Here is an 11,580-nt window from a genome sequence, read left to right as displayed (position 1 = left end):
GATGATAATTTATAGTAAATACTTTTGTGACACTGCCTGCAGCTAGTCAACCCATGGAATGTACCAAGCAGGAGGTGTGTCTTCGGCTTCTTTCTGACATGTGCGCCTGCGCAGTATACTGACCGCGCAGTTCCTTTTGCTGTAGACGTTTGAAAGCTGGCACGGCGAGCACGTCTGAACGGTTCACAGTGCCTCTCCATCCCATTCTGACTGAAATTTACTGTAAAGGTAAGGAAAACCGCCGCTGAATCATTCGTATATTCTGTCATATTGGCTTCAAAATTCTAAAATTGAGTCACAGTACAATATATGTCCGTTAATACACGCTGTTTAGCATTTAGCTAACTTTATGGTTAGCACAGAACATATTAGCAAGCTAAGGCTAATGTTAGCAGGGCAGTAGACCGGTTGTTGGTTTGGTCTAGGAGCTGGAGTTAGGATACAGCACTCCACGCCGCCTTGAACATAGTTGTATGTTCATTTGTTATTTTAAAGCACTGGTCAATAGATAGGCTTCTGTGAATTAAAACATCGCGGGCGTCCCAACAACTAGGCTATGTGTTTATGTTTAACTTGCTTGGGCAAGACAACACAGTTAGCATAGACATTAGTCTGCAAAACCGATCTACAGTCATTGGAGCTAGCCGAGCTAATGCCAGATTGCTGCGATGTAGCCGCTCTAGCTAGGCTAGCTGCTAGTATGCTAACGTCAGGAGCAGAATGCAGAATAATTATGAGACTGAAACTGGTATTGCAGCTGTAAATCAACTTTTCATTTGTCGGCAGAAGAATGAAGCCAACTGCGTTAACCAAAGTGAGTTTATGTGTACAGCCAACTTTGCATCCATCGCGTAACTTTTAGCGAACCAATACACGTTTAATGACAGTAAGCTACAATCAATGTGAATTTAAATATTTAGCCTTCTCCTGTTGTAGTAAATTACGTCAAGTGGTCACTAAAACAGCTCTCTCTCTATTTATTCGATCCCTGTTTTTTTCTCTTTAGAAACTGCTAACATGGAACTGAACGATGCTAATCTACAAACCCTAACCGAGTTCCTTAGGAAAACACTGGACCCGGACCCCACTGTCAGACGTCCAGGTAATACATCATCAACATATTCCTGATGGTTATTATTAAATTGGATTATCATAACTTTTTCCTTCTACCTCTTGTCTTGATATCTCTGATTTGTAATGCTTTTTTTTTGTTTACGTTTTTTTTCTCAGCTGAGAAGTTTCTTGAGTCTGTGGAGGGAAACCAGAACTACCCCTTATTACTACTCACTCTGCTGGAGAAGTCGCAAGATAACGTGATTCGTGTCTGTGCTGCTGTAACTTTCAAAAACTACATCAAAAGAAATTGGCGCATTGTGAGTCTTACCAAGATTACTGTGTAGACAGACTTTACAAAAACAGCACTAACCCAGGATAGTTTTTGTACTGTGTTTTTATAACTGTTCTAAAGAGATGATCCTACTTTTGTGATGTTTTTTCAAAGGTTGAAGATGAACCAAACAAAGTTTCTGATCCAGATCGCACAGCCATCAAAGCAAACATTGTAAATTTGATGCTCAGCAGCCCAGAGCAGATTCAAAAACAGGTGCATCCCCAAAACTCACAAAGCCTTCAATTTCCTGATTTCCAAACTTGAAGAAGGAATCTCATTCAGACTTTTGTTGTTCTTCTCTCCACAGTTGAGTGATGCCATCAGTATAATAGGACGGGAAGATTTCCCTCAAAAATGGCCGGACCTGCTGACAGAGATGGTGACCCGCTTCAGGAGTGGAGACTTCCACATTATCAATGGTGTGCTTCGTACAGCACATTCTCTTTTCAAGAGGTAAAACTCTTGTTGAAGTGGTTTTAAATGCTCTTATGATAAACTTCAAGCAGAATAAAAACATACATCTTTTATGTTTCCCCCCTTACTTTTTTGTCAAGGTATCGCCACGAGTTCAAGTCAAATGAGCTTTGGTCGGAGATTAAACTAGTGCTGGACACATTCGCCCTTCCTCTGACAGAACTGTTCAAGGTTTGGAATGACTCTCAGTTCATTTACCACCACACAAGTACATTCGTAGATGTTGATGCTTTTATTCTCTCCTCTACTGCAGGCAACTATTGAGCTGTGTCAGACTCATGCTACAGATGTAAATGCCTTAAAGGTCCTCTTCTCTTCGCTCACACTCATCTCCAAGCTGTTCTACAGTCTTAACTTCCAGGTCAGTTCAGTTTGCTTCCTGCTACAAGGCTTTGCTTGTTTGACTGTTTTTAGTATAGTCAAGGGATTTCTTATTTACCTCTCAGTAACAAACATGCATCACAATCCATGCTCTTTGAGTGCTATTTTCTTGTGATTAATGTATATGGCATGTATTGGCCATCTGTGAAGTTGCACCCAGGATAATTATGATCATAATTAGATGAACTGTTTTGTTACAAGGTTGTTTATGATCTGGCAAGTCCCAATTATTTTTGAGATTTGTAGATATTGCAGCTGTTAGCACCAGTTTACTAGAAGTTCAGTACCCCTTTTAGTTATTTACGCAACAGCAAACCATATCCAAAACAGTAAATGTTCAGGAAAACTGAGCACTGAAGTAATTGTGACATGGGTGAAAAAAATCAGAAAACAATAGGGGATAGGACCACATCTCACACCATCTCAGATGCTGTGACTGGAGGTTGGCTGAACTGATGTTGAGCCAAGGTTGTTAGTATTGTAATCTTCTCCTTCACTGTCCACTTAGACTCATTAGCTGTTCCTGCCTCCATGAACTTGCCAGGAAAGGTGGTTTAGATTTTAGAGATATGACCAGGAAGCATTTCCAACCCTCTGGAAGTCTTGAACTTTTCTCATCTCAGATTTTGAAGCTCTGTACTGAATTGCAAAATCTTAATTATCAAACAAAACTGTGAGTCACAAACAGCCCTACATACACTTGGGTTGCATTTGAATACAACATGTAAGTCCCTGTCCAAACAGCATGGGATATTAGTGGATCTGTTTCCTGTTTTAGTGTCCCAACAGCTTGCAAGTGCTTGAGGACACAGTTATTACCCAGATAACCTATTTCTGACTTCATTCCTGTTGCTCACGTAGACATGGACATAGAGAAAGGGAGCTCAACAAAGTGCTGGGAAAACTATTCTTGATTTTGCTCTGCTGAGCTTTTAAGCTCAGAGGTGGAGCTACAGATGCTTAAATATCCATATCTGTGGCTGAAATGTTTTGATTTGACATGTGTCAACACCAAAGAAAACTTTATTTGGCTGTCATCACAAGGGCTTGTCAGTACAAAGTACCTGTTTCTCTGCCTTCAAAACAAAAGCCAAGATGTCATATTATTTTTAAAGTCAGTGAAATTCCTTGGGCAGAGAAATGAATATTGAATTGGTGAAGTTTGGGCCAGATTCATATGATAATAGTTCTGTATTATTTAGTGGAAATGTGTGATTGTGATTTAAGAATGTGATTTCAAAATATCATAGGAAAATGCAGAGAATAGTTTTGAAGTGTGTATGTCTAAACTAAAAACATATAGTAAGTATCAAAAAATCGTGAGATCTGTATTTTCTACAATATAATTGTATATATCCATTTTGAAAAATAGATGTTCCCCTACAAACTGTAATTGTAACCTCTTCAAGCATTTTTGTAAACCTTCTAAGTACTTAACATAAAAAATTGCAGCCTTTTATGTAGTTATGAAATTGCACAGCCTAACATCACATTTATGATTATGATCTGGATAAGATGAATTGTGCAGCAATAGTATTTAGTTATGTGGTGGGAAGCCATATCTGATGCATGCATGCTGTTGGGAAGACTGTAAGGTATTGTGGGCATTTTATCCACTATTAAGAGGTTCCTTTGATTTTTCACCATTGGCAAGGACACATTCGCTCCTCATCTTTGACTTAAAAAAATATATACTAGAAGTATTAGTAGTTTTCCACCCTGATCTTTAAACAAGCAGCCTCCACCCTAAACAAATACCTCAAAATTTAAGATCAGTCCTTATGGTAAAACATCTGTTTTTAAAACTGTTTACTGTCACCTCTTAATGTAAATTCATGCAGTTAGATAGTTTGTATGACTTGTTGAAAGATTTTGGTGCTGTAGTAAAGCAGTAATAAGTTATTACAACCCCTGAAGCAAAATTAGTTTTCACTGTGAAGATGTAAAGTTAATATTTTTGTAAATCAGATGCACTGAGAAAAAATTGCTTTAAACTGATTTTGGTATCTTGACACAGGACCTTCCAGAGTTTTTTGAAGACAATATGGAAACCTGGATGACCAATTTCCATGGCCTACTGACTTTGGATAATAAGCTTTTACAGACAGATGTGAGTTTTTATTTTCCATTTCCACTTCATTTTCGTACACTGCAGTGCTCAATTGAGCTTTTAAAGATTTTTGCATTTTATAACAACTTCCCAGGACGAGGAGGAGGCAGGTCTGCTCGAGCTGCTGAAGTCTCAGATCTGTGACAACGCTGCTCTTTATGCTCAAAAGTACGACGAAGAATTCCAGCCATATTTACCGCGCTTTGTCACAGCTATCTGGAACCTCTTAGTTTCTACCGGCCAGGAAGTTAAATATGACCTGGTGAGTAAACTGCTCTTCCACTATTTTCTGTGCTGTTTCTGAAGTTCATGTACTAAGAGCACTCTTTGTCTTTTCTACAGCTGGTGAGCAATGCTATCCAGTTCTTGGCATCTGTTTGTGAGAGGCCACACTACAAGCATCTATTTGAGGATCAGAACACTCTGACTAGCATTTGTGAGAAGGTCATTGTTCCCAACATGGAGTTCAGAAGTGAGTGAATGCTTTCTCCTTTTTCATTGCATAGCTCAGAGAAGTACCACTCATTATTTGGACAAACATCTCCTCTTTTATACAGTGTCATAATGACCAAAATGCCTGTAATATTATAGGTGCTGATGAGGAAGCTTTTGAAGATAACTCTGAAGAATACATCAGAAGAGATCTTGAAGGATCAGGTAAAGATTGAGACATGTTCTCACAAGGAGTGTGACGAGATCCATTAGACTAAAATATTGAAAGATTTTTCATCAATGTGAAAATATCTTGTAAAATTAACAGGCTGCATAGAGGCTGAGCAGCAGCTCCTAGTAGTAGTCCAACTAAACTGGAGATTGCCCATGCAAGTCTTGCCACACCCCTTATTGTCACTAATGTAAATATTCATAGTCAAGTTCTTATATTTAACATTTCATAAGAAGACATTTCATCAGTCTGGTAATTAATTCAGTACATAAGTTTGCCAATGATAGTCATAATCCTCATGTGAACTTTATCCATTCTCCTACCTCAGACATCGACACTCGTCGCAGAGCAGCCTGTGACCTAGTAAGAGGCCTTTGTAAGTTTTTCGAGGGTCCTGTCACAGCGATCTTCTCTGGTTATGTGAGCTCCATGCTGGGAGAGTACGCCAAGAACCCTGGAGAAAACTGGAAGCATAAAGATGCAGCCATCTACCTGGTCACATCACTGGCATCCAAAGCACAGACACAGAAGGTAGTGCTTAGTTTGATTTTTGACGAATACAACTGCAAATCTGTCAAAATTTGTATTTAGCTTTTGACAGAATGATTTACTTGGTCCTTATTTTTCTGCAGCATGGAATAACACAAGCCAATGAGTTGGTGAATCTGAATGAGTTCTTTGTGAACCACATTCTCACTGACTTAAAATCCCCCAATGGTGAGAGCAATGTTACAATTTTTGATGGATTATGTGTAACAACATTGTGCTTCAAATAAATGCAAAATAACACGATATGCTTACTGTGATTTTAGTAAATGAGTTCCCTGTGCTGAAGGCAGATGCCATCAAGTATGTCATGATCTTCAGAAGTCAGGTAAGACTGTGAACTTTTCTAAGACTAGTTGGCTTTCCAAATTAAAACTGCATGAATCACAGCTTTTCTTTTTGTTTCTTTCCTTTAGCTCCCTAAGGAGCAGCTGCTACAGGCAGTTCCTCTGCTGATAAGTCACCTGCAGGCAGAGAGCATAGTGGAGCACACTTACGCTGCCCACGCTTTGGAGAGGCTGTTTACAATGAGAGGTCCCAACAATACCACACTGTTAGTATCAAAAGTTTAAATCTGGTGATTCTTTACAAACATATCTTCAGAAATCTTAAAAAAATATGAAGTAAATGTACAACATTTTAGCAAATAACAAGATAAGAAGGGATCATTTTGATCATGGATCTGAAAATATTTGCCGAGAACTACACATGAGAAGATAGCATGTTTCTTCTTACTTTCTCTTAAAGGTTTATCCATGTTCAGTATTTACTACAGCACTTAAGTAAAAGTAAATCTGGTTGGTAAACACAATGTTTATTCAAACTAAGATAAATCAAAAAGACAAAAAATGATCTACTCAGATTTGCATCCATCTGTACTGATACAAAAAGTGTGTCCCAAATCACATAATTCTGTGAGTATACTGCAGTGTTTCCCACAGGATTTTAAGAAACTATGGGGGCAGGGGCTCCGAACCTTCTGATCTTGAGCATTTCAGAGCACAATGAAGAGGCTTTATCTATGGAAATGGTGGTCTCTTGAAAAATTTCTCTTGTAGTAATTAAATCAGAGGCGTAGTGATTATAATTTGAGTAGCTAATTACAGTTTTCAGTTTTTCCTTGTCTGACCTGATGATAAAGATCTTAGATGACAGATTTTCCTTTTTCTTGGTTAAAATGTGCTGCAGTTTCCTTAAACATTCTTATGTAAGCTAGCATTCTAACAGCACAATATCCGCTACATCACCAATATGGCGTTTTTTTGAGAGTGCGAAGTGTCCGTCGTTCCACACACAATTCTTGGATGATTTTGAGTGCACAAATAGTATACTGCTTTTGATTATCAAGTAAACACACTTTCTACTCTTTGAACTTTGTATGTGCAGTATTCAGTACAGAAGAATGTAATTTTGGATACACTATAAGTCTTTATTGTGACAAATAATTCTCTGTATTTATTTCAGTATCACTCCGGCAGAGATGGCGCCTTTCACTGAACAGCTGCTCAACAACCTGTTCAAAGCACTGGCTCTGCCCGGCTCCGCAGAAAATGAATATATCATGAAAGGTAAAACCGCCCTCCTAAAAGCTCATTAATGCTGCCCGAACAGCGTCAGACCAGCTCATGTTGTTTAAAGAAGCCTCATTGTATCTTTGCATCCTTTCTTTCTTTGTTTTAAGCCATCATGCGCAGCTTCTCCCTGCTGCAGGATGCCATTGTTCCCTACATTCCCACTCTGATTGGTCAACTCACTCATAAGCTCCTCTTAGTCAGCAAGGTAACTACCATACTCTGTTACTACTCATATATCCTGGCTTGTTTTGGAGACACAAGTGTCAAGTAATCTAAAATCTGTCTCTCGATTTCAGAATCCCAGCAAGCCTCACTTTAACCACTACTTGTTTGAGTCGCTCTGTCTTTCTGTGCGGATCACCTGCAAGGCCAACCCAACCACTGTGACCAGCTTTGAGGAGGCACTCTTTCCCGTTTTCACTGAAATCCTTCAGAATGATGTTCAGGGTGTGTACAAAATAAAAGGTCAAAAAATACTCTGTTTTTGCGGTGACTCCACTCATCTTCAGTCTTTATCTGTTGCAGAGTTTCTTCCGTACGTGTTCCAGGTCATGTCACTCCTCCTGGAGATTCACTCCAACTCTATTCCCTCTACCTACATGGCTTTATTCCCTCATCTGCTGCAGCCAGTGCTGTGGGAGCGGACAGGAAACATCCCTCCTCTGGTGCGGCTGCTTCAGGCTTACCTGGAGAAGGGAGGGACCACTATTGCCAGCTCTGCTGCAGATAAAATAGTAGGTGGTGACAGTGTAGTACAGGGATGTTCCTATGTGACCCGCTTTGAAGTTGGTTAAACACAAATTTAAATTCTGGCCACTTGAAAGCTTGGGGGGAAAACCCGCCCTCAGAAAATAGTCAGAAAGTGAGGACAGATTGTTAAACATATAATAATGTCTTCAGGTAAATAATACCATAGTGGTTTGCTGAGTGTGGCTAATGTCAACGCATTCAAGTAGAAGAGCATTGTTCCAGTTTGGCAGAAGCCATGCTTTTAGTGGTTGAAATGGTAATAGTAGTTCAACACACTAGTAATTTGGAGCTGACTTGAATCACTTAAGCTGGGTGTACACTGCAAATTTCCTCTGATTCAACCATGAATTTTCACTCACACAATCGTGCATCATTTGTCGTGATATGAACAGGGGGACACGACCACCGACAACGGCCTGACCAGGTGTTCCAAATGTTGGATTTCTGACATGTTTGATATTTTGGTCGTACAACACCCCCACAGTGAGAGCGGAACCATAAGCACAGTCCTCAACTTTTAGGGTTATTTTTTCCTGTGTAACTGTCAGACAGCACCTTAATACATCATGACCACAGCAGGAATGACTTTCTAATGCCTCCCCCAACACACACACACACCTCCCCTTCAATAAAGGAAATTAATTAGCAGGAAATATTCCTACCTGCAGCTGACAGATGGTGATGCTGTTTGTTTGTGTGGGATAGAGAGAGAGAAAGCACCCAGGTCTTGCACGACCATTGGATCGTATAGTGTGAGCCCGTAAATTGTAGTAATAACACAGAAGATAGTAATATATTGTGGCTTGCTTTAAGTAACTTATGATTGTATGTATTTTATTATTGTTTAGAGATTAATTTTAATTGTGTGACCAATAAGTTAACATTTGCTCCTTTCTTCCTTTCAGCCTGGTTTGCTTGGAGTTTTTCAGAAACTTATTGCTTCTAAGGCCAACGACCACCAAGGTTTTTACCTTCTCAACAGCATTGTTGAGCACATGCCCCCGTAAGTCCAGTACTCTGAATAAACTGTATGCCTAAATATTGTTGTGGTTGTGAGTTCGATTTAAGTCTTAATGTGTTTTTTCTCTTACCAGAGAATCGATCACTCAATACAGGAAACAAATCTTCATTTTGCTCTTCCAGAGGCTACAAAGCTCCAAAACCACTAAGTTTGTCAAAAGTAAGTACACTCATCTCATTGCGTTTTTTTTTATGTTCTGTTTATTTCCATTAGTATATCAAACATTGAGTATTGTGCAACTTATGCCCAATCCTTTTTTAATTTCTACCATTTTGATTGTCAGGTGTTAAAATTTCACTGGTGTTCTCTTTCTTACAGGTTTCTTGGTGTTCATCAACTTATATTGTGTCAAATATGGAGCTATTGCACTTCAGGAGATTTTCGACAGCATCCAGCCAAAGTAAGTTCATTTTCTTTCAAAGCCACACGATGTTGAGAAAGACTACACTGTTATCTCTGACTGAGTGCATTATCAATCAGTGCTGCTTTGAAAACAACAATGGTTCTTTGACCTTTACTGAAAAGATTCATAGGCTGCCCGTCTCTTTGAATTTGATGGCTCACTTTAGAGATTTAATCCTGTCATAGTCACAGCAAAGAGGCATCACACTTCAGAAATAGAACATTTCTAAAGGAATACTTCAGCCAGAACTTTTTTTCCCACGTAGCCCTTTAAAGTTCAAAAGGTGGCTCTTTTTGAAAGAGGATGCTGTTGTCAGCTCAGATTCATGGCAGGTGTAATGTGTTTTAAAGGTGACCTAGTTCTATGCTGAACAAGAATGTGTTTCTAACCTTTCTACTGTGATCCTACCTGCAACAGCGCTTTTATACCTCAGGCCACAAGGAAATGAATACATGTTTATGGATAAGGTAAAGTTAAGTGATTAATATGAACAGAACTCAACATCTTGATGACGGGAAAAACTCAGGGCTAAAAGTATTCTGGCACTGGTTTTAAAAGGTTTTAAGAGTTGGTTCCATTAAAGCTGCTACATTGTTGCTGTTGACACAACATTCAGGCCTTGAAAGCAGCAGTGTGAAAATGCCAGCTGTAACAGTGGAGATGAGCTTTGTGCCAGTGAGGTTTAGGGCACACTTAAATGTAATGTGATACCTTTATGTCATAAGCATTGGGATAGTAGATTCCTTAAATTTCAGTACAGATTTCCTGCTGCAGTATAATAAATTTGTCTTGCATAATATTATCATCCCAATGCTTTTCCAAGTAACCAAAGTTCTTTGTTCTAGATGTAGTAAACATCTTCTCTGCTGCAACTGAACACTTGCAATAATTTTTCCTTTTTGTCTTTCAGGATGTTTGGTATGGTGTTGGAGAAGATAATAATTCCAGAGGTTCAGAAAGTGTCTGGAGCAGTAGAAAAGAAGATCTGTGCTGTCGGCATAACAAAAATCCTCACTGAATGCCCTTCAATGATGGACACGGAGTACACTAAACTCTGGTGAGGAATACATCTTAAGAATGAGACAGTAAACCTTCTCATGCAGTTACACTATTCCAGGCACAGAAAACGTCTTCCAAGGAACAAAATGGTGTTTATTTAATTTGAGTTATCGGAGGTGAATTTTGTTTTGTTGAATGTTTTTGTTCAGGACCCCTCTTCTCCAGGCCCTCATTGGTCTGTTTGAGTTGCCAGAGGATGACAGCATCCCAGATGACGAGCACTTCATCGACATTGAGGACACACCAGGCTATCAAACTGCATTCTCACAACTGGCCTTTGCAGGGAAGAAGGAGCATGACCCAATTGGAGATGCTGTTGGCAATCCCAAGATCCTTTTAGCCCAGTCACTCCACAAGCTTTCTACAGCCTGTCCAGGAAGGGTGAGTTTAGATGGTTATACCAATCTATGCTGAAACTGAGGATCTGTGTCTGTTTGTTTACTAATGAAAGAAAAGGTTCGTTTTAGGCCCGATAGCCGAACATTAAATGATTAGGTGAGTGACTTCTCCTCGTTTTCATGTATTTCACTGCAGGTTCCATCAATGCTGAGCACCAGTCTGAACGCAGAAGCCCTCCAGTACCTGCAGGGTTATTTACAAGCAGCCACGGTGCAGCTGGTTTGAAAGCGATGCTACAGTGTTCACTTTAAAAGGAGACCACAGTACAGTGCAGGAGGAGCCACATTGACCTCAGTGACTCTGACAGACCTGCTTCAGCTGAACTTGAGTCCTTACAGATTTGCTTTGACCTGACAGTTTACGATGGATTAACAGAGAAGTTGTGAGTTTTGCCTGAATTAAAGGTGTGCTCTCTGATTGAAGTTTTTTAAGGGTTTTTAAAGACATGACCAAAAGTTGACATAACAGAATTAATGTCTTGTGTTGGGGCTTTTCGTTTGCTGTGTGGTGAGGCAAACAAGGAATTGGATATCATCGTATGATACAATCAGTTTATTTCAATGACAGCAGCAGAGGAACATCTCAGCAGTATTGTGGGACATCTGAATCACATGGGAGGGATTTCTTTAGCGCTTCTTTTGTATTTCCTTTTGTGATAACAAGAGTTTGTAGTCTGTGGCTCAAACATAATGCTTACTATTTTTCTGTTGCATGTTTCCTGTAGATTTGTTCATGTCTGGCCTTTGTTTCTGCACTGTTTGTTAATGTGAATAAAAAGAGGCACTTGTATAGATCTGTTATTACTGCAG

At 39.5% G+C, this 11,580-nt stretch overlaps 1 protein-coding gene across 1 annotated transcript; it reads left to right on the top strand.

The window, feature by feature from the left end:
- The first annotated feature begins 89 nt into the window (after positions 1–89).
- cse1l (CSE1 chromosome segregation 1-like (yeast)) lies at positions 90–11,562 on the top strand. Its single transcript, XM_041783345.1, has 25 exons — positions 90–228; positions 1,007–1,102; positions 1,231–1,373; positions 1,502–1,603; positions 1,698–1,843; positions 1,945–2,035; positions 2,118–2,225; positions 4,263–4,355; positions 4,450–4,617; positions 4,698–4,827; positions 4,947–5,012; positions 5,348–5,550; positions 5,652–5,736; positions 5,832–5,893; positions 5,982–6,118; positions 7,030–7,133; positions 7,247–7,344; positions 7,436–7,586; positions 7,665–7,873; positions 8,795–8,892; positions 8,984–9,069; positions 9,229–9,310; positions 10,224–10,370; positions 10,522–10,753; positions 10,907–11,562. Exons 2-25 carry the CDS (start codon positions 1,018–1,020, stop codon positions 10,994–10,996), a joined length of 2,916 nt encoding a protein of 971 aa, XP_041639279.1. The 5' UTR covers positions 90–228; positions 1,007–1,017; the 3' UTR covers positions 10,997–11,562.
- The last annotated feature ends 18 nt before the right edge of the window (positions 11,563–11,580 follow it).

This window comes from Cheilinus undulatus, linkage group 3, assembly GCF_018320785.1.
Source record: "Cheilinus undulatus linkage group 3, ASM1832078v1, whole genome shotgun sequence".
NCBI lineage: Eukaryota > Metazoa > Chordata > Actinopteri > Labriformes > Labridae > Cheilinus > Cheilinus undulatus.
Note: the sequence above shows the minus strand (reverse complement) of the source record. Positions and strands in the feature narration are given on the sequence as shown.

Excerpts from the sequence above, each read along its gene's own strand:
- cse1l (XM_041783345.1), top strand. The coding sequence starts at position 1,018 with ATGGAACTGAACGATGCTAATCTACAAACCCTAACCGAGTTCCTTAGG. Across the intron at positions 5,737-5,831 it reads TGACTTAAAATCCCCCAATG|TAAATGAGTTCCCTGTGCTG; the intron begins GTGAGAGCAATG and ends CTGTGATTTTAG. Across the intron at positions 7,345-7,435 it reads AGCTCCTCTTAGTCAGCAAG|AATCCCAGCAAGCCTCACTT; the intron begins GTAACTACCATA and ends TCTCGATTTCAG.